The 23,308-nt window shown below is 31.8% G+C and overlaps 4 protein-coding genes across 6 annotated transcripts; 3 read left to right on the top strand and 1 right to left on the bottom strand.

Annotated features, from left to right (window-relative positions):
• Window positions 1-5,219: 5,219 nt before the first annotated feature.
• Window positions 5,220-6,880, top strand: LOC110622087 (protein TRI1). Its single transcript, XM_021766466.2, has 2 exons — window positions 5,220-5,661; window positions 6,532-6,880. The coding sequence occupies exons 1-2, from the start codon at window positions 5,380-5,382 to the stop codon at window positions 6,655-6,657; spliced, it is 408 nt and encodes a 135-aa protein (XP_021622158.1). The 5' UTR covers window positions 5,220-5,379; the 3' UTR covers window positions 6,658-6,880.
• A 600-nt stretch (window positions 6,881-7,480) lies between these two features.
• On the bottom strand, window positions 7,481-11,179 carry LOC110622358. 2 transcript variants are annotated; one of them, XM_021766844.2, is made up of 7 exons: window positions 10,823-11,169; window positions 10,563-10,735; window positions 10,396-10,448; window positions 9,628-9,742; window positions 9,373-9,495; window positions 8,079-8,250; window positions 7,481-7,911 (listed from the first exon to the last, which is right to left on the bottom strand). In XM_021766844.2, exons 1-7 carry the CDS (start codon window positions 11,069-11,071, stop codon window positions 7,726-7,728), a joined length of 1,071 nt encoding a protein of 356 aa, XP_021622536.1. In that variant the 5' UTR covers window positions 11,072-11,169; the 3' UTR covers window positions 7,481-7,725. The 2 variants fall into 2 exon arrangements, with proteins under 2 accessions (XP_021622536.1, XP_043815988.1); XM_043960053.1 differs by having other exon boundaries at window positions 7,826-7,968; window positions 10,823-11,179.
• A 15-nt stretch (window positions 11,180-11,194) lies between these two features.
• LOC110622230 (tRNA (guanine-N(7)-)-methyltransferase) lies at window positions 11,195-14,661 on the top strand. Of its 2 annotated transcripts, none has more exons than XM_021766672.2 (8): window positions 11,195-11,509; window positions 11,616-11,672; window positions 11,808-11,883; window positions 12,503-12,582; window positions 12,726-12,775; window positions 12,884-12,968; window positions 13,065-13,163; window positions 14,158-14,661. In XM_021766672.2, exons 1-8 carry the CDS (start codon window positions 11,210-11,212, stop codon window positions 14,380-14,382), a joined length of 972 nt encoding a protein of 323 aa, XP_021622364.2. In that variant the 5' UTR covers window positions 11,195-11,209; the 3' UTR covers window positions 14,383-14,661. The 2 variants fall into 2 exon arrangements, with proteins under 2 accessions (XP_021622364.2, XP_043815990.1); XM_043960055.1 differs by having other exon boundaries at window positions 14,155-14,661.
• Window positions 14,662-17,667: 3,006 nt separating this feature from the next.
• On the top strand, window positions 17,668-20,263 carry LOC110623544 (glycine-rich protein A3). The gene is made up of 3 exons (XM_021768528.2): window positions 17,668-17,871; window positions 19,026-19,377; window positions 19,790-20,263. The coding sequence occupies exons 2-3, from the start codon at window positions 19,059-19,061 to the stop codon at window positions 20,008-20,010; spliced, it is 540 nt and encodes a 179-aa protein (XP_021624220.1). The 5' UTR covers window positions 17,668-17,871; window positions 19,026-19,058; the 3' UTR covers window positions 20,011-20,263.
• Window positions 20,264-23,308: the final 3,045 nt, after the last annotated feature.

The raw sequence follows: 23,308 nt of genomic DNA, 5'->3' as shown, positions 1-23,308 counted from the left end.
CATACCGCAATTTATAAAAGTATCTTGATTATGTGATGACTAAGGAGACTTCTTGCAATAATTTAGACATTACGCCTTAGATAGATGGATCGAATAAGGCATCTATTTCGTAATTGGGCGAGAAAGATAAAAATAAATCAAAACCATGATATCACTTATTAAATATTAAGAAATTCAATTATTCAGAAAAAATATTTTTTTTTTAAAATGAGAATTGGGAGAATAAGACCTGAAACCTCTCAAATTTACTTAAATGTATTTACCACCAAGTTAAGTATGTGAATACTCAAAAAAATAATTATTATTTTCAAAATCGTATAAATCCTTATAGATTATTCTAAAATAGTATAGTCAGTTTTCTTCATTCTTGTATTTATATATAAATATGAGATTTTTTAAGATTTTTGTAATACATCATGAATATTATTTTTTCTTTTAGTAATATTGACGTGGTATTAGAACAATAATTGCTTTCGCTGTTTTAGGAAATTTTTTTCTTTCACATGAAATCTCTCCTCTGTTCTGAGAAAGAGCATCACTCTCTGACCCGAGTCTTCTCTCCCACGCGAAATTTCATCCGTCCTGAGTGTTTTTCCTCTCAAGTTTTTCTCATCCATCCCGAGAGTTTTTCCTTTTACGTGAAGTTTCTCTCATTTGTCCCGAGCCTTTTCTCCCATAAGAAGTCTCTCTTTTGTTCCGAGAATTTTCGCTCATAAAGTTTCTCTCATCCATTTTGAGAGTTTTTCTTTCCGTGCCGAGATTTTTTCTTTTCATCCCGAGAGTTTTTTTTTTTTCTATTCTGCTTTTATCAATGGCTATTGAATCATCTATTACCATAAACCCAAATTCGAATAGTGGTTATCTTACTAATCCTTCGAATCCATATTTTCTTCGTCCAATTGAAAATTCGGCACTAGTTTTAGTGTCTCCGGTCCTTTCTGTTTCGAACTATCACTCTTGGAGAGAGGAATGAAAATGATGTTACAATCCAAAAATAAGATCATATTCATTGATGAAAGTCTAAAGAAACCAGGAAAAAAAAAGTAATTATATGTTTGTTGTATGGGATGGATGAAATAACATGGTTCTTTCATGGATAACGAGATCTCTTGCTCAGTCGATTGCTTAAAGCATAATCTGGATCAATAGTGTTGTCGATGCATGAAAAGATCTGCAAGATCGCTTCTCACAAGGTGCTATATTTCGAATCTCTGACTTACAATAAGAAATTTATAATTTTAAGCAATGTGATCTATTTATTACTAATTATTTTACTCATCTCAAAACTCTGTGGGATGAGTTAGATAATTTTAGACTTATTCCACTATGAGTGTGCTTAGACCCTTGTAATTGCAGTGCTCTTAAAACTATGAAAACTCATAAACAGAATAACTATATCATTCGTTTCTTGAAAGGTCTCATTGACTTTTTTAGTCATGCCAGATTTAAGATTATGATGATGAATCCCTTACCATCCATCAAGAAGACTTTCTCTCTTATAGTACAACAAGAGAGACAGTTGAATCTAGGGTTAATTGTTGAATCTAGGGCTAATTGTTGAACCTAGAGCCTCTGTTGTTAAATCTTCTCAAGATCTATCACATAAATCCTCTTATAGAAGAGGCATAGTTGTTCATTTTAATTGTGATCATAAGAAATTTGCTTCTCAGTCCAACATTAAAATCTGCACCTTTTTGTGGTAGAATGAGATATACTGAGGAAGCTTGCTGTCGTAAATATGGTTTCCCCTAGTTTTAAGACCAGGAATAATTATATTACTGGTATTACTAACCTTTATACAGGGAAGGTTGAGACTAAACCCGATATTGTTTCTGTACCCGGTACTGGTACTGGTTCTGTTCCATCTCATATTGAGCATTTGATACTGACTTCACACCTGATCAATACCAACGATTGCTTGCCCTAATTCAAGCTGAGAAGGTTCAACAGGAGATACATACTGCAAATTAAGTTAGCACACATGTCCCAGCACAAATTAAGTTATTCAGTAGGTAATTCCTTAATTTTTTTTCTTGTGCATTGCAAACTGATGATTGGATCTTGGATACTAGAGCAACTGTTCAATGTATGTTTTTCTCTTACTCACTTTATGACATATAAGAAAATTAAGCTTGTTCATGTTAAATTGAGTTTACTTTTAATATTATTTCGATGACTCAACTGACTTCTTATTTTTCATTACAATAAATGTGTATACGGTAACAGAATATATTGAAGAATATTGGTTTAGTTGAGGTTAATAATGTCTTTACATCTTGATGGAATCTGTTTTAGCCTTTACTAACAGTATTTTGTTATCCGTAGATGCTTGTGACATACATTTTGCTGAAAAAGGTTATAATACAACATTTGATATATGACATTTTAGATTAGGATATCTTTCCATGAATATTTTGTATTTTGTTTGAAATACACACTTTTATGTGACTTTTTTAAATAATGAAGTTTGTGATACTTGTCATTATGCTAAAAATAAAAGATTGTCATTTCCCATAAGTACATCGAAGTCCTCTACCCTGTTTGATTTGATTTATGCCAATATTTGGAGACCTTTTAAGGTTATTTCTGTTTATAAATACATATATTTTTTAGCAATTGTAGATGAATTTTCTAGGCATACTTGGATTTTCTTAATGACGCATAAGTCTAAAACTTATTTTTTAATCCAATCTTTTGTCAATTTCAATGAGACACAATTTGAAACAAAACTTAGAATTATAAGAAGTGATAATGGTCCTGAATTTGCTATGACTCAATTTTTTTGCTTCAAAATGTATTATTCATCAAGCTAGTTGTGTGGAAACTCCATAACAAAATTCTATAATTAAAAGAAAGTATCAACACATCTTAAATGTAGCTAGAGCTTTACTTTTCCAACCTCAATTGCAAAGATGTTTTGGTCTTATGTTGTTGCACATTCTTTTTTTCTCATTAATAAATTGCCTACACATTTACTTGAAAATAAATCACCTTATGACTTGCTTCATGGTTCTGTTTTTGATTTGTCTTCTCTACAAGTTTTTTGTTCTTTATGTTTTGCTGCTACTCTTACTGTAACTAGGACAAAATTTGATCCTAGAGTAAGAAAGTATATATATATATTTTTGATATAAGGTTGGTGTTAAAGGTTTTTATTATTTAATTTGTCCATTAGAGAAATTTTTTTCTTTAAAAATGTAGTGTTTTATGAATCTATTTTTCCTTATGACAAACACACTTCTAGTCTTTCCTCTCAAACTGCTCTTATTTTTCCTCAAGGTTACACCATTCCTAATTCTGATTATTTCCCTTCTCAGTCTCCTTCTTTTGAGTATGCTTCTGTTCCTCACCAGTTAATTCATGTTATTCCAAAAAATTCCACTCAAAATAAAACTGGTCCTACCTACTTGAAGAATTATCATTATCATTTACTTAAATATGTCTCTCCAATTCTTACCCCTAATGTTTTTCACCTTCTTTCTTAAATTATTTCCTATGATCATCTTTCATCCTCTTATAAATATTATGTTCTATCTGCTTCTATTATTACTAAGCTAAGAACTTATCATTAAGCAGTTCAATCTGCTTGTTGGAGGGAAGCTATGCAAACTGAGATTTTGCTCTTGGGCAAAATAAAACTTGGATTCTCACTTATTGGACAAAGAACCTATTGGTTGCAAATGAGTTTATAAAATCAAACTCAAAGCTGATGGAACTATTGAAAGATACAATGTTTGATTTGTAGCTAAAAATTATACCCAAACAGAAGGTATTGATTTCTTTGACATCTTTTCACTTGTAGTTAAAATGACTACTGTTATACTTTTACTTGCTTTAGCTATTATACATAATTGGCATATTCAACAATTGAATGGTAATGCTTGCCTACATGGAGATTTTAATGAGAAAGATTATATGATTTTGCCTCCTGATTTTCATACCAATACACCTAATAAAGTTTACAAGCTTCTCAAGTTTTTGTACGGTCTAAAGCAAGACAATGGTTCTCTAAACTTTGTATTGTTTTATTTAATTTTGGTTATATTCAGAGTAAAACAAACTATTCTCTCTTTATCAAACATAGCTATTCTTCTTTTACTGTTCTATTAGTCTATGTGGATGACATTATCCTTGCTAGTAATGATATGAAAGAAATATAACTTGTTAAAGATTTTATTGACACCTCCTTCAAAATCAATAACTTGGAAAACCTTAAAAAGCTAGTTCTAAGGATTCTAAGATATATTAAGAGCTGTCCAGGTTATGGTATTTTCTTTTTTGCAATATATGATATTCAGTTAAAAGGTTTTAATAATTATGATTGGGATGAATGTGTTGACACTCGAAGATCTTTGATTGGATTTTGTGTTTTTCTTGGCTCTTCTTTAATATCATGGAAATCCAAGAAACAATTGACAATTTCTCTTTCATCTTTTGAAACTGAGTATAAAACTCTTGCTACTCTCACTTGTAAATTACAATGGTTAACTTATTTGCTTCGTGATTTTCAAGTTACTTATCAATCCCCTGCGATGATTTTTTGTGATAATCAAAGTGCTCTCCACGTTCCTACTAATTCTATTTTTGATGAGCATACAAAACACATTGAATTAGATTCTCATCTTGTTTGGGAAAAAATGCATACTAGTGTTTTTAAATTATTTTCTATCTCCACGGTTGCTCAATTTGCTGACATTTTTATTAAACCATTAGCTCTATCTATTTTTTCCAATTTAAAGATCAAACCAGAAATACTTAATATTCATTCTCCATCTTGTGAGAGTATTAAGGGATTCAGTTATTTGAGAAAAATATTTGCTTTCAAAATAATATAGATACTTATAGATTATTTTTCTTGAATAAATTATATATTTGAATTATTAATCATTAATATTAAAATATGTTTTAAAAAATTATATTTATTAAACACTTAAAGTCAATAAAAAAATTCAGAAAAAAAGCTCAAGTAAATTTACTTTTGAAACTATTTATTTTAAATTACAATTTAAAATTTTATTTAATTAATTATTAAAAAAAGTTTTTTTTAACAATAATTTCAATAATAATGTGAAAATACCATCAACCAACGCATCCTTGAAATGTGAAACTTCATGTCGTTTGATTGATATGCAACGAAACGACATTCAAGTCATCCAGTTTTCCGATTGCGTAAACCGCGATGGAGTTTGTGTTAATTCAGTAGTTGCACGAAATATCCGTGCAACTATCGGTGTGAATAAGACACAGAACCCCAAATGACGAAAACCCTCTCCCATATTCTCAGCCTCCTTCCCTTTATTTCACTCTGTTGAACTTGAGAGTGTTAAACTAGCAAAGCCACAAGCCCGCAAGAGAGAGACAGAGCTTAGCAAAACCCATATGTCTTTTGCAGCATCTAGGGTTTTCAAGGGCTGCAGAGCCCTCTTAGCCCCAGCAAAGTCCTCTGCCGCCACAACCACTACCACTGCGTCGAAGCCCAAAGCCACCAAGACAGCAGCGGCGAAACAGAAGCCAAATCTGGCGAAGCCTCTTAAGCCTAAGGGTATACTGAAAGTCACTCCCATATCCCCTGCCCTTCGCGACTTTCTCGGGGTTTCTGAATCTTCTCGTACTGACGCCGTGAAGAATATCTGGACCTATATCAAGCATCATAACTTGCAGGTCTTCCACTTAATCTCATTCTCAGTTTTTTTTATTTATTTTTATTTATTTATTTTGTGTTAAACCTTTGTATTACATTTGATTTACCCATTAGGGTTTTAGCACCTATGTATATTAACGTGTTTGTTAGACCCTGGCTTTATTTTTTTCGCCTCTAGGGTTTTAGCATCTACGCGTGATTTTCTTATTTCAAAGATCAAATTTTCATTCTTTTGCCATACATTTGTAAAAACGATTGAGAAGATGATTAAAAATACTCGACTGAAAAATAAATAATCGGACAAAATTGAAAAGAAGCTGAAATCAACATCTCAAATACTTTCAGCATTCTGTTTGCTACCAGAAAAGGAAGTTTATTTCTGCAGTTCCTTTTTTCTGCTGTGTTGGGATTTTGTTTATGATGTTCAGCTTAGATTTTATCCATGCTTTCTGGAAGGCTAGAAGTGGGGAAATTTCGTGGGTGAGAATTGGGCCGATGCTGTTTAAGGTCTTCCAATTTATTATCTCTCATATTTTTTATCCATTGCCATTCATTTGAAACACAAAAATTTGACCTCAAAGCGTATGGACCGTTGAGCTTGGTGTAATTGGAACCCATTAAATCGTACAATAGGGATTGTTCACTTACAGGGATGAGTATGGGCCGTTGTAAGTATAGCTTTATGTGTTGCATGATTTGAATTTTCTACATGGGCTAAGGAGGTTTAGGCATTTATTTTTTTAAAAAATATAAATTGTATTCACTGTTCAGCTATACCCACTGATCTTTTGGGTTATCAAATTAGTGGATTTATTAGACTGGGGAGCTGTTATTGATAAATGTTGATACTGTGATGCCATGTATAACTATGTGGATGCTTTTACATGCAGAACCCTGCTGATAAGAAGGAGATCTTTTGTGATGAAAAGCTGAAGACCATATTTGATGGAAAAGAAAAGGTTGGGTTCCTGGAGATAGGGAAGTTGCTATCCCGCCATTTTGTGAAGACTGGTTAACTTTCACCATCAAGTGCTGGATTTATGGCTGGACTCTTCTTGGAGCCAGCTCGTGACTGCTAATCTTGAATCCTTGTGCTGTTATGTTGATATTTTCCTGTTATTTGAAACGGGGCTTTTATGCATTGTATTGCAACTGAAGCAAGTCTTTAGCTGAACATGATGTAAAATTGGATAGGAAAAAAGGATTCACATTTTTAACCTGTTTTCGGATATCAATTCATTATGATCTCTCCTTTTGTGGGTAGATAATATGTTTGATGATCTGTGATCAGATAAATAGCTACTGAACTTCCCTTCTCAAATGTCAGAGAGAGTATTGAGTCGGGGGAGTTAATGCATGGAAGGTTCTGTGTACGGTAGCCATGCTTCCAATCCCTGTATTCAGCCCTTGACTTTTATTTTTCCATACTTAATGGTGACTCTGATGTTACATGGTGCGTTACTGGTCAAGCAATAAAACATTGTCTTCTTGCCAGGTGAAGTGCAGCAACAGTTCCTAAGATAAGACAAGCCAGAAGGTCTAAAATCTAAATTGCATGGGTGTACAAATCTTACAATGCTCTGTTTGACATGGTTATTAAAGTTATTGAGAAAAAATCCCCTTAAATATGTTAGTCAGAGAATTGAACATTTCGAAAACTAAATTTAATATATTTTGATTGTGAGAATTCAAAATTTTCATTCACCAACGAGGTTCTGGAATGTCAACCTTGGGTCAGTTGTCGACAAATAACTTGAGCATTCGCTGAAATTACCTGAGCTTAAAAAGTAAAACATTCTCCAATGGAATAAGTTATGCATAGGCTGGTATTACCGGAGCTTGAAAGACAACATTCTCCTATTGGTATTATTGTTATTTGTTGAAGATAAATCAGCATGATGGAAAATCCATGAAAAAAACTACATTGATGTAAACTACCAAGCTTCTAAAACAATAAAGGGTGGGAAGGGGTAGAGGTGGGGAGGCTCATAAATGGTTTCGATCGACTAGATGTCAAATGAACTTGTATGCAACGAGTTTGCTGATGAATTTACAAACTTCCCATTCTAGTATGCCCAACTACTTTAGTTGAGGAGATGGTGAATCCATTGCTCTACAACAGCAGGAGAACCATACCATGGTCTCAGCTCATCATCTGAACCAACCGGCGAGTGATACACTCCATCCAAGCTAATGTTTAGTGCACCTTCGAGATGGGCTGATACCTCTGGCACCACTCCATCACCCCATACATTTGCCTGTCCACATACCTACACAAGCAGAATTCGATCATCAGCATTGCAGAGACTCACAATGCTGCTTCTGGCCTATGTAAAAGAATAGGACATCACTCTACATGCAAAATGTAGCTCTCACATTACATTCTGGCAGTTTTTGCTAAAGGAATTGTTGATGAAGGAGCAAATGCAACAATTACCTGCTTATACCCTTGCCCAACAAAGCGGGCGCGAAAGTTGGTTGCTGTAGACGTAGAAGTGCTCATGTCATTCATAAGAGCAGCCTCTGCATTTGGTTGATCACTGCCCATGGGAACCACAGAACTGACTTCAGCACTTGAATTCCCAACGAAGCGAGCCCCTTGAATATACCTGCAGTTTATGGTGGCTACAGAAATTACCAACTTTATAGTCTTAGGTGTAATTATCTGTTGTTCAGCAACTTTTACACATTGAGTTGATCAGGAAAGGGGGAAACTAAATATTATAGTGTGAATATAATCTGTACATAATTAGAATAGATTGCAAAATCATAGAGCTAAATGATACTAATTGAGAGATAGAAGATTTTTAGTAAAATGATTTGTAGCCTTAACAAGACCTTATAATCTATATATAAACAACCTTGTTCAATAGAGAATACATCAACTATTTCCTACAAATCTAGTTTGTTACACTAAAGTTTACATCTTTGACAAATTTTAACCCTGTTTATTAGTTCATGAGCTTTTGCATCCATTACCTGTCAAATATTTTACACCCGTTAGCATAAGCTAAAGACCCAGCAAAACCATGCTGCATATGCTTTTCTTTGTTCTGGGTCACATATGCAAGTAAATTGGTATCAAGTCCTATTTCAATTGTCATTCCACATAACATTAACATGTAAACGGTTAACTGATATTCCTTCAACCAATGTATTACCGCAACAGAATCTAACTGGTAATACACTTGTGACATTACACGTCATGAACAGCTACAAAACTTAAATATTCCAACTGGAAAAGGGCCCATCAAACATAATAGAAACTATTTTAACACCTTATCATCTCATAATGCACAATAAACTTTAGACACAGTAAGATATTCCCATATTTTATCATAAACTGGAGAAATTATATAATAAAGCTACTCTGACCTGGTATAACAAAACAATAGGATGAGAATATTTGTATAAAAGTATATTTTTTCTGTAAAAAAATGCTAGTTAGTTACTTTTTTTAGGATTCACTTATCTACTTGTAGGTATATTTATCTATGTGTCCAACTATAATTGATTATCATTCCATGTAGGATTGCCAACATGGAATCACAATGATATAGTATAATTACTCCATAAACCGGTCTCTTATCAGCCAAGGTTCCAAAATGTTGAGAAAGAATAATTTCATAAGAGAAGTAGAGAACCAATCCCAGAAGAATTCTTGTGTGGCAAAGTCAAGAAAAATAAGCTATTCTAGAAGATATAAAACAGGTTTCTGAATTTGGGTTTACCTCCCAGCGATACATATATATTTCAAATGAGGAGTATAAACAGCCTTTGCACAATTTTTTTCAACATAATCAAGGAGACCTCTAGTTTGATCAATAACCCCTGGAACTCCTTTTGGAGGTGGCCTGAATAAAATTAAAACAGGTAGAATGGTGATTTTTTCATGATAACAAATTGAAATTGAGCTCACACTAGTATTACTTAAGTCGTTAGCACATATCTCAATGAAGAAGCTATTTGGGAATTGTTAGACCTACAAGTGGGGAGTACCAAGGGTCAATAACAAGGAGATATCAGACAACTCAAATTCTTCCATGTATACACGTGCAAGCCATCCTCCTGCTGAGTGACCAATCAAGGATAAAGTCCCACCTAAAATAACATGTTTTAAGGTTTTAGATAAAGCTTATAGTTGGCATAAGGCAGTTTAAAGCATATGAATGTGTGTTTGATAGAGAATCAAAGCTAACCATGACAAAGGATGGAAGCGTTAGGAGAAAAGTAAGGAAAAGGAAATCATCAAATATGATTTTACACTTGTGCAAAATTTCAGAAAAGAACAATAGGTTGCATAGTGATTTCTCATAGCTTTTTGGAAAATTCTCACAAAAACCTTCTAAGTGCGGAAAACTTGGGCAATTTTCATATGTGGGCTGCCTAATTATTGAGTTTGATCTAGGCTGTTATAGCTCAAGAGAAAGAAGTTGGATGTTAAGCTTCTGAGCTTTTACCTTGTAGATTTGAACAAAAGCAATATGTTCACACTTCTCAGGATAATTTTCTGTTCTCTCTCAAGAAGGCCAGGATAGAACAGAGCCATAAAAGCAGCCCGATATAGTTATAGGGAAATTGACAATTGCAAGCCATTACATTTAACCTTGTCAAACAAATCTTAAAACCAAGCTAGCCAGTTTCATACTTCTTATGGTATAGATGAGTTTGGATTAATCAGTTAAATCATAGCAAGTCATATACTCAACACAAGCACCAAAAACTAAATCACAAGTAACAACAAAGACGAATACCTTCCGCCAGCACCTTTGCCTCACGGACAGCCTCATCTATCCTCTTCAAATACCTAGAAATAACTTGCTCTCTTAGATAGTATAAAAACAACATATAACCAATAAAAGGTAAATTTTAGGATGCAATTTACATTGTCCAAAAAACTGAAGAACAGCAATTCAGTTACCAATCAAGAACCGGCCGAGGCCTGAGAGTGCCACTCCAGTAGTTGGGATCCAGCAAACCGGCAGCATTTCTAAACCAATCAAATCTTGAAACCTTAGCAACAACTGTGGGCACCCCATACTCGTTCAGTGTCGCCTCCAACTTCTGATAGTCCCCTGTATTGTTCCCTAAACCCTGAAACAATCAATACTCCTTAGACCACTATCAATTGTAAATTACTAAATAATGCAGGTATGAAGATAGAGTGGAAAGGAGAGTAACCGGAAGAATGACAGCAGGGCGGACGGTGGTCGAAATGGAGTGGCCAGTAGGTAAAGAAGGGGAAGAGGAGGAGCAGCGGGTATTGAAGTGGAACGGGGACAAGGCAAGGGCCATTCCCATCAACCTCAACCTCAACCTCAACCTCAACCTCAACGGTTGTTTTTTACAGTTGGGGTGGGATGATGCTGGAAGAAAGTGGCAATCTTGCGCATGATGTGCACACTCTTGCCACCAGTAATTCTCTACCATCTTCAAAAGCCAGTGGGCTGTGTTATTATGGGCCTTATCAGAGACCTTTACCTTCCCCAATTATAGCAACTGCTCATTATTGAACCCAAAAATTTTAGCCGAATAAATAGGCCCGAGCGTACAAAATGGGCGTACAAAATGGGCAGCAGAACGACGCTGTTTAATCCTGTAAATGGCTTCTCCACAGTTCTACCACTCTACCACCATGCTGTTGCTGCCAATCCGCTGCCCATGGCTGCAAAGCAAGCTTTTTCCTCTCTTCTTTTACTAAAATCACCGTTTTCATCTTCCATTTCAAGGCCTGCAAAGTCTCACTATCATCGACACCGTTGTTATAGTAACACAGTTAATGTCTGTGTCGATGACAAAGAACTGAGAAGCCCAGACCTGGTGGCCTTGGAGTACGCTGAGCTAAACCTCACTGATAAAATTTCTGGGGTAATCCCTTTTCAAATTAAGTCATATGTTGTCTATGTTAGGGCATTTCCCTCGTCCCCTTGTTTGGTTTTCCTTTTGCGGACTGAAGGATGGTTTTTTTTTTCAGGAACTAGGTCATGTTAGAAGCAGGCAACATGTGAATCCTCTAAGTTCCTCGTTTTCTGTAAGTATGGAACTGCTTTTCAGTTTCCATTTAATATGGTTTATTTGTTTAATTATTATTATAATCATAGTAGAAGCATGCTCTGCGTTTACACAAGGAGAAGCTCTGCTTACTTGTTAAAATTTTGGTAGGTAGGTGCCAGCAAGAGTACCTGATTGGAGGGAAGTCTTCAGGGACCCAACATTGCCGCTCATGGTGGATATTGGAAGTGGTAACGTTTCTCACCTTATGTTTCCTTTTGCATCTATTTGGCTAGTATCCTCGGTTATCAGCTTAGCTATTGTATGTTGTAACTCTCAATGTCTTATGAACGGGTAATGAGATTATGTTTTGTCGGCTTGTTTCAACAAGTGTAGGGTGCCACAGCTGCTCTTTTTTGGTATGCATAAGGTAATGAGTGCAAGTCTTAGTTTAGTTTGATGGAGATATTATGCTTCTGATGCTTAGACGTCAAAATGAAAAGCTTAAAAGTTAATCATATAAGATCAATGCATTGGGTCTTTGGATTATTCTTCAGAATGCTCGAGACAAATATGAAAGGTATTTGTAGCCCCGCAGCACTGAAAATTTTAGCACTACATGATTTTGTTCCTGCATTATGTGCTGAAGAAAAAGAAAATCACAGTCGATTGTTACAGTAGCTGAAATTTGTCCTAACATTTGCTCCTATTGTCAATCCTGCCTTTCAAATACTGTTTAGTGTGATTCTATCATCTTTTTAATTAATTTTCAAGTTGCAAGTGCTACTGTTCATAATAGTAAAGACAAGAAACTAAAGTGCATTTTTTTTTCCAGAGTATTTTTCTCTAACAGATTTGTAAAATTCTCAGGGAGTGGAAGATTTCTCATATGGCTTGCTAAAAGGAGTCCAGATTCAGCAAATTATTTGGGACTTGAAATACGGCAAAAAGTATGGGAATGAAATTCTTGGTTATTTCTAATTCGCTGCATAATTACTCTAATTAAGTGAATTTAGATTTGCTTGGTTCTCTTTACTTCTCCAAAGGATGACTTCTGTATTTATTATATTGTAATGCTTCCTGCCTGGTGCAGCTGGTCAAGCGTGCTCAACTCTGGGTAGAAGAGCTGGCTCTTGGTAACATGTAAGGTTTGAAATAAATTATTCTTTTGGAAAATGAATATATGTATATATAACAACAAACATTTTATTGGCTGTTTCAATAGTGGACTATATTTCTATTGTATTACAGACATTTCATGTTTGCAAATGCCACAGTTTCCTTCAGGCAATTGGTTCTTGAGTACCCTGGACCCTTGATGTTTGTTTCAATTTTGGTAAGTGCCATTGCTTTACTGGATTATTCAATAGGATTCAACATATTCTCTCTAGTTCTAGGTTCTAGACTCTTACATACTAATAACTTTACGCAGTGCCCCGACCCTCATTTCAAGAGAAGGCATCATAAGCGAAGGGTTGTGCAGAAGCAGTTGGTAGATTGTATCATCAACAATTTATTGCCTGGAGGAAAGGTTTGTTCTCTAAACATTCATTATGTTTAAAAGGATGCAGACCTTTGTTTTTATCCTGGCTTTGTTTTTGTCATTAGTGATTCTTCTAGCCCAGTTAGGAAACATGGATCTATGTTCTCTGTTACCTCGTAAGAGTTCATCACAAGATAAAGGCTGAACTATTTAGTATTATTTTCTTTGGTGATACGAAAGTCAAAAATTGTTCTGGAGAGTGGAGACCTGAAGTTATGAGGTTTCAGTAAGGAAGACGCTTTTTTGGTCAGTCCTGCTAAAAATTGGAAATGGTTGTTGCTGTTGTGAAACGATATGCTGGAAATGACTTGGGACAATTTGCCAGCAGTCGTGACAGTATTGCCCAATGTGAAGTCGTGTACAATTGTTGTTTAACCATAATGTACGTATGGCCTTTCTGAAGAATAAATTTGATAGAAACATAAATGAAATAGGCAAGTAGCCATAATTAAGATATATCTTTATATATGACTAGATCTGTATACCACATCAGTTTTGGAAGAATGTTCAGCTAGTGCAAATTATATTTAAATGAACAGTAAAGGTCTAATGTAATTTTTTTTTTTTGGGGGGGGGGGGTGGGGGGGGAACAAAAATGAAAAGGAGAAAGATAAACAGAAGTGCCCTATTCTTCAGCAAATCACTAAGAAACCAGCAACTAGGAGCAAACAAAATTGTGTGTGTCTCTTCATGTTGAATCCGACTCTTCTGCAATGTCAGAATTTTCTGCTTGCTGAAGAATATGTGATCTGCTTTTGACACAGTGAGATGAACCTGTGATCTTTTTCATCTCCCTTTTCTACTCTTCTCTTTCAAACGACATTACATCAATTAGCATTTTCTTTTGGGCTATGGCATATTTTATGGTTTTTATATTTTATAGAACTGGATGAAATGATTCTCATGCAAACTCCCTTAAAACCGCAAGCTTTATACTCGTGTTTGCAGTAATTTTTTTTTTTTTTTTTGGTGAATGTAGCAGGTTTTTGTGCAGTCTGATGTGCTTGAAGTGGCGCTTGACATGAGAAATCAATTTGATGCAGAATCAGAAATGCTTAAACACATTGATGAAACTGATCCAAGCATGTTGTGTGACAATGATGGATGGCTTTTGAAAAATCCAATGGGAATAAGGACTGAAAGAGAAATCCATGCAGAATTTGAAGGTGCAAAAATTTACAAAAGGTTGTACCAAAAGCGGACATAATAACAAGCTTTCTGCTGCTGCAAGTCTTCCAAGTTTGCAGGAGATTACAAAGTTCTTTGTATAATTCAACCTCATGCTTGTGAAAGTAGTCAAATCCAGGGAGAGATTTTTTGGCTCTTTTTCTTGTTACAGTTGCTTCTAGGCAAAAGAGATGTGTGTAATATTGTAGCTCGAGCTCAGCTCAGCTCACTAGTCGCCGTTTGGCAGAACATGATTTGGGGATTCCCCTCTATCTCTTCATCTTCTTCTTTCAAGACAAGTTCTTCAACATTTCTGTTCTTCCTGTTAGAAGTGTGATGAAAAAAAATTTTCCTTAAAACATATAAGAGATATTAAAAATTAAATTAAATTTATTAATGAGTTTTAATTTGATATTTTAAAGTTATTTTTATATGATCATACATTATTTTTGTATAGAATCTGATGAATTGAGATCCAGAAAATAGGGTTTTACAATGGTTTAGTGAGATCTAATGAGAGGAAGGTGCTCTCTCCCCTTTATTCCTTTCCTTTTATTCGTTAATGTTAATGGCCTCTCAGCAGTGTCACATGTCTCTATCATACAGGTCCGTATGTACGAAAGTGTCATACGCTCTCTCCACGCCAGGCGATCATTTAGTTTCTCCAGCGCACGTCTAGACAAGACTGTGAGATGACTGAGCCTGCTGTTTTTTTTTCCTGTCACTTTTCAGGGTCGAGCTTGGTATGAAATAACTGAGGTCCACGAGAGGCCCGGCCTCAAGGCTGGGTGGTCCAGGCCTGCTCGTTGAAGAGGCTCTATAACCTTTGGATCAGGGTCGCTATCATGGATTTGGCCTTATAGCGGAGTGATGAAACCCATCGGTCATTAAAATCTATTGTATTTATTATTCATAATTTTAGTTTAAATATTAAAAATATTTATTCTTCGATAATGATCGAAAGAATATTTAGCTTTTGTACATCGAAAGGAATGGCTCTGCTAGTTGAAGAGAAAGATTTTGCTAATCATAGTTATTAATTATTCTTTATTTTCTTTTAAAAGAATTATTCTATATTAGTAATATATGACATAAGTTAATTTTAATGCATTTTATTTAAATTAAATTTATAGATTTTACCTCAATTTAATTAAATATTATAATGGACGAAAATATAAAAAAGTTGGAATAGTTTAATGACAACTAATAATAATAATAATAATAATAATAATAATAATAATTAAATTAAACTCAATGTCAATTCGAATTGAAACATAATGGAATTGAAAATTTAATTTTGTTGGTTTTTTATTCAATTCAAATTAATATTAAATATAATACAAAAGTTAAAAATTTATATTTAACACGTTTTTACTATGCAATTTTATATTCTAATATTCAAAATTATTATGATTTTTATTTTAGTTGTTTTTTATCTCTTAATTTATTATGAATTCTATAACATACTTTGTCCTACATGTATGTAAATTTTAATTCATAAAAATTTTTATTTTTTTCTTAAATTATAAAAATACACGCTATTTTTATAATAAGATATAATAATTATCTAAAATATATCATAAATTGTTATCGTACGATAAAATTACGTGATAAAATTCTAATAAATTATAACATATCGTAGAAGTCTCACTCATAAAAAATAAGATTAAGAATCGTTTGAATGGTCGATCGAATTTTTCATCAAATAAAATTAATATAATATATTTTATCACAGTTATAATTACAAAATCTCTTATTTAATATTAATTAAAATTTTAAATTTTTTGATAATTAATTTTATTTTCTTATAATATAAAAATAAAATATATATAAAATTTAAAATATGCTTTTTATATATTTATTTTAATTTTAAAATATTTATTAAAGTCACCGTTTTTAACCATTTATTAATTTAAATGTTGAAGTTTCGATCATAAATGTCAATTATTTTATTTTATTTTTAATAAATTAGCCATCATATTTTAACTTATTTTCAAATATATCCTTTTTTAACTCATGAATAATAAAAGAATCATATTATTAATTGATTGATTATATATATATAATAAATGAATTTTATTTTTATTACGAGAATAAACAGATACTATCCTAAATATATTTAATAATTGGTCGGTTATAATTACTTATGATTATTTTATTATTTGAAAATTATTTTTTTTAATATTATAATTGATAAAATATGATAAAGGCATATATTCCAATACCGTGGGAAATTTAAAAATAGAAGTTGCCTTCTATTGAATATTGTTCCATGAAGAGTGAAAAGGAATATGCATATTTCCATATAAACATGCAGATCATTTTTGGGGTATAATTATTATGAACTTATTCCTATGTTACTTATTGTGTGCCCGCATGTTTGAGTTATATAAAAAAAGAATTAATATTTTTCAACTGTATGCACACTCACATTTATAATATTATTTTAATTATTTTACACAAAAAATAAATACCCACCAAAATTTTGTCTTTATTTAATAATCAATAAAATAAATATTAATTAAACTTATACACGGAGTATAAGAAAATATTTTTTATTTAAATTAATTTATGATGAGTTTAATATATAAATAAAAATGTAATCAATTAGTATATAATTATATTTTAATTCAAAAATAGAATTTGAATACCGCCGGACTTTTTATGTTGGAGAGAGATCGAATCCTAAAAAAGAATATAAATTCAAAACTCATTAAATCGTCGTAATTTGGTCCATTGCTGCAAATTCTAATTCGGATACATGAACAGATCGGATGGTTTATGAGTATGAACTCAACAAGAAATAATCTAGTTCAATGATAATTCAATTTGATAATATAACATGAAGAATAATTGGTTTCTGTCAGCAGTGTACCGAAAAAATTAAATATTTGTTTTATATGAAGAGATTTCTAATGCGTCTGTATGAATACTATATTGATAGAGACATATAACATTATAGTAGAAAAGTATTTAGATATTACTAATAAATAAAAGAAATAAATGAAAAGAGTTGTGATATGTTTTTTATTAAATTTATACCTATCGTAAATGTTATTTTTTAAATTTAAGCAGGATTTATGTAAAATTTTTTCAATTTATAATATTTAAAATTTTGAATTAAAACTTACCTATTTTAATTTGATTGAGCCGTTAACATCGACAAGATAATTTTTGTAATAAAAAAACAAATTTAATTTAGTTTTCTTTTAACAAAAGCAAATCCAAAGTCAGACTGATACGTTGGTACAAAGGAAAATTAATGGTATTTACTTAATAATATTAAAAAATAAAATTGAAATGGAGGTACTTATCTATCTGAAGACGTGGTAAAGAAAACAAGAAGAAACACAGACGCGTTTAAGCAACGCGTACTATTTACATGCGCGCAAACACAAACCGAGAACTCCTCATCAAACTCCTGTGGAGGTGCACTATATAAGCCCAAAGCAAATGCCCGACAACCGGAAGATAAAAGGTCTTTAAGCCTTGGAAGCGCAAGCTACACAAAATCTCAAACCGATATCTGGTGTGCAACCTATCGATCTCTTCCTGTTTATTGAGAAATTTTTTGTTTGTTCATCCTTTTTTTAAAGAAATTATTCTTGTTCTGCTTCTGTGTTATATTATTTCAAGATTACTAGGCAATTGAAATGTTTGTTGGGTTTCTTCTTTTCTTTTGTTTTTTTTTTCTTTCTTTCTTTCTAATTTTGGTTTTGGGAATAATTTTTAGCAGAAGATTTTCTTGGGTTGATCCAAAATTTCTCTCTTTTGCTTGTAGTTGGTTATATGGTGATTATGTTTTGTTTTATCCTGTTTATCCATTGATGTGCTGGCTCTTGTATTGGATTATTATGTTGCTTTTGGTGATCTGAGGAAGTTTTTTGTTAAATATTATCCTTTATCGTTTTATTGTTTTCTGCTGTATGCTATTCATGTTATATGGTGACTTGCAGGATATGAATTTTTCTCATTTTTAATTTCAACCAGGTCAAAATGCCTATTCTGTTTAATTTATCTGAATTCTCGGCTTAGCACATGTATGTAATTCTATGGCAATTTCTCATTCATATGCATGCATTAAATCTTTTGGATATTGCATAAAATCAATTAACATATAGCATCATCTAACAAGTATTTTAGAGGATTACCTTCGCTAATTTCTGCTCTGCACCATTCTCCCTTTTGTAGCATGCCCATATGCACAAACAAAGTTAATTTCGTAATTTCTTGCATGTTATGGACAGCACCTATTGAGCTCCTTATTCTTGTAACATGGGATGCGGTGGATACATGTTTTCTAAAACATGTATGTCGAATACTTATATCTTTGATTTTAGATATACTTCTCTAGTTCCTTCAGGCGCATCTGTATTTTTTTTTTATATCAGTGTTTCCTGTTTATTGTGAGCAATCTTGTGCTTTACATGTTTCCTGACAAGGTCAAAATAGGATCTGGATGTCTTAATGCTATGTGAAACTTTAGGGCCTCTTTCTAGAGAGAGTCTGATCTGGAATTATTTTGTAAATTATGATTTTTGCACTAATTTTAATGGAAAAGTAGGTAAGAACTTCATTTATCAATTAGCTTCTCTTTCTTTACTATTGTAACTTCTGTAACCTACATCTTATGCTTTTGTTTAAGTTCTATCTCTAACAGCTTATAGTTTTCTGTTTCTGTAGCATACTAGCATTAAGAACTTAGGGTGAAGAAATATGGGAGGTGGGAATGACAAGCATGATGATTCTACTGATAAAGGGTTGTTTTCACATCTAGCCGGATATGCTGCTGGCCACTTACCACCCCAAGGATCATATCCTCCACATGGTTATCCTCCTCAGGGCTATCCACCTGCTGGATATCCTCATCATGGCGGATATCCACCACCAGGTTATCCCCCCCAAGGGGGGTACCCACCTGCAGGCTATCCTCCCCAGGGGGGGTACCCACCTGCAGGTTATCCTCCAGCTGGTTATCCTCCAGCTGGTTATCCTCCAGCTGGTTATCCCGGTCCATCAGCTCCACATCATTCAGGTATTGCAATGTGCCCTCTACTTTATTTTCCAACTGGCAATGCTTTCTATGGCAGTGATGCATCTCTGGTATTGATAGTCATTTCTTCCATTGGAGGACTTTGCATTGCTATCAGGGTTCTTTCATGGGGTTGGTTATTTGTAGCTGCTCAATACCTTTGTGTTTAAGAATTGGAAGTTAACTGGAAAATATGGAATTCAACCATTTCTACTGTTAACCGAAAAATATGGAATTGAATTATTTCTACTTGAGACAAACCTGAGAGTTGCAACTTACAAGTTTTGACCCGTAGCACATCTGACCTGTTCGAGTTCACCTAAACCGTTGTCCATTATAATGCTGTTTGGCCTATGCTCAATTTATGCTAGTCTTTTCCATCTATTATGATCTTGTCTGACTAGTATGGTTTCAGGGCATGGATCGCATGGACCTGGTATGGGGGCAATGTTAGCTGGGGGTGCAGCTGCTGCGGCTGCTGCTTACGGGGCTCACCATCTGTCTCATGGACGTGGACACCATGGGTATGGCCTTGGTCATGGAAAGTTTAAGCATGGGAAATTTAAGCATGGGAAGTTTGGGAAACATGGAATGTTTGGAAAGCACAAGGGCAAATTCTTTAAGAAATGGAAATGATTATTGCCTATTTGACTCCCATAACTCTGTTTGATAGTGTAATTGCTCCTTAACATTTGCACCAGCTTTCCTTGTGTACTGTTGTTGTTTTTTTTTTTTGGTTTTCCCCTATGCTACTTAAATAAGTAAGAGGAGTGACCTTTCAGAAGATCATATGTGCAAGTGAGATGTGAATAATATTTGATACTTGTTGGAATATTGTGCTACTCATGGGCCCAAATCTACATGATCATTTTAGGCCCATTTAGATCTACACCTCTTTGTCTCATTTCATTTTTGTAGTTTTTCTGTTTTTTTTGTTTTTTTTTTCAGAAATTTCGTTTTTTGTTTGTTTATATCCTTAGTTGGTTAAGGAAACAAATGCAAAAACTCAACTACCAACAAATGCCATGTGGGTGACCTATGAACGTTTGTGGACTTGGAAAATGGAGAGATATCATATCTGAATTGTGTCTTTGCCTTTTACTTTTGTGTGAGGTTGATAGCTTTTCTAGGGCGTGAATGATATGCATTAGCCTATCTGCTTTTGAATTTTTTTATTCAACTTTCTCATATTTCATGCATTATTGATGCTGCTATATTTATTAGCTTTTTTCGGTGGAATCTTTTTTCTCTAAGTTGATAATTTTATTAATATATTTGTGGTTGCAATTGAGGGTTAGTCGTGTTTAGTTCAAAAGGAAAAAATTAATCGAATTAAATTAATTTAAAATTTTAGTTTATTTTTTATTTTTTTATTCGATTTTATTTTTATTTTTTAAATTTTAGTAATTCGATTTGAGAAAAAATTAATAAAATTAAATTGAATCGTGATAATAATATATTATTTTTGATAATATAGAGAGACTATTTAAAATATTAAAAATAAAATATAAAAAGATAAAAAATTTATTAAAAATTTAATTGAATTAAATTTATTTAATTTAAATTAATTTAATTTAATTTTTATAAATATTAATATTTTAATTTATTCAATTTAATTCAATTTAAATTTAGATACATGGAAAATCCGTATTCTATTACAATATTACAATGATGGGGACTGAATATCTGTTTTCTATTACAATGATGGGGAAAGCGCTTTAATCTATAGATAAGATGAATTGAAATATCGATTCAAGTTGTAAGATTAATAGAATCAATTTTTTTAAAAAAAAAAAAATTGTGAAATAAACGAAGGAATGGGAAATGATATAGAAGCATGTCCAATGAAATGGGCTCCATTCTCCTCCATGCACATGCAAATCAACATCTCCACATTCATAATTTCTACCATTATTGACCTTCACACAATCTTTTTATTAGTATTATTATTATTTCCCTTAAATTAAGGCTTCATGTCCAACGTAGTTTGAATTTTCTAAATTTTTTACATAATTAAATCACATAAAAAATGCATTTTTTAAATTATGAAATTAGGATGTAATTTTTTTTATTTTATATTCTTAATTCTTAATATGTAATGGTGGATAAATTAATTATTAAAAAAATTTTTTAATTTACTAATTAATCCCTTAATTTCATAGTAATAAAAAAACATTAGTCTTCAACTCTTCAATCATTTGTTGCTAATCATTGAATTAAATCATTTTCTCTTTTCTAATAAAATAGACTTATAAATATGAAACTCATCATTGAACTATAAACAATACTATTATAATTATAATTATCAATTGATTTGCTGGAAAATCTATTTTAATAATTAATTATAATTAACTTATGCTTTAAAAATAATTAATTTTAATTTCTTAATTTATTTGTGATCCGAGTGTCAAGCTTATTATTTCTTGGATAATAATAATAATAATAATAATAATAATAATAATAATAATAATAATAATAATAATAATAATAAATGGATTTTTAAGGAAAATCTTACACAATGGAGAAAATTTGCCGTGTTGACTCTCATCATAAAGGTTCGGTCAATTCAATAAATTGATAATTCGCAAAATAATTTCGAATTTTTTTAGTGTTTAAATGCTTGAAAAATTAATTTAATACAAAATATTTTTATAAAAAATATAAAATTATTTTTACAGAAAAAAAATTATTATTATTATTATGATCTCTTGGTCACAAACACTCCGACCAAAATCGAATTAAATTCAAAATCTATTAAAATCAACTATACAAACTTATATAAACTGATTCGTGAACATACAATTCAATTTGCGATTGAAATAAGTTAAATTGATTGGATATGGACTCATAAAAAAAAATATAATTCATTTGAAATGACTAGAAATAGAATTAAAAGTATACTGCGATTTTATCAGTACAAATATTGAACAAATAAAATTAAATGGTCGTTTAATGATGATGAGCATATGAGTACGTCTATAAAACAGTGATGAATGACGTTATAACCGCACGGGATTATGCGAATATCATCAATTTAAATTAAATTTATTAATGCACACCAAAATTCTACCTAAATATCATATAATCAATTATTATTATTATTATTATTATTATTATATATACTTTTTATTACATTGGAAACTCCGACATCACTTTATTAATATCAGTTATGTTTAATAAAATAATCTCTCTTAATCTTAATTATTATATTGCTAACCTTTAAAACTATAATTAAATAATTTTGAAAATTTATATTTATATAATATATTTAGTAATAACTGAATGTTATTAAATAAAAAATCACAAGTAAATAGGTTTTACTATCTAATATTAGTTTAATTAATAAATATTTTCAATTTAATATGAAAAACATATACTACCAGTAATATTTATTTTATTTTACATTAGGACAATAAGAATAAATAGAAAAGCGAAATGAATTATAATAAAAAAATTTATACAATATATTTTATTATATATAAATATGTAATATTTTTTATATTATGAGTAAATTCTAATATATATATATATATATAATTGATTAGTTTAATTTTAAAATATTAATATTTTAATTTAATTATTTTATTGGACAATGCTAAAGTCGTTTTCTTTGGAGAGAGATTGGATGATGAAGACAAAGAGTTGGATGTATTAAAGAGTTTGTGGGTCACCCAAACTATTTTTCATCCTAAAGACAAAATATCAAAAGTGATCCTTTTTTTTTTCTTTCTATTTTTCCAATCCCTCGCTTCACGCTTAGTTTCTTTTTTTTTTTTTTTAGCTTTTTATTTTTTTTAATTTTTAATTTTCCCTTCTAAAAGATAACATTCTTTTGTCATTGTGTATATCTAAATTTTGTAAAAGTGGATTCTTTTCAATCTTTTGCTTTTTCATTATAATTTATTTAATATTTTGTGTAATTTAATTAAATTTT

The sequence above is a fragment of the Manihot esculenta genome, chromosome 9 (assembly GCF_001659605.2).
Source record: "Manihot esculenta cultivar AM560-2 chromosome 9, M.esculenta_v8, whole genome shotgun sequence".
Classification (NCBI taxonomy): domain Eukaryota; kingdom Viridiplantae; phylum Streptophyta; class Magnoliopsida; order Malpighiales; family Euphorbiaceae; genus Manihot; species Manihot esculenta.
This window is presented reverse-complemented; position numbering and strand designations above follow the sequence as displayed.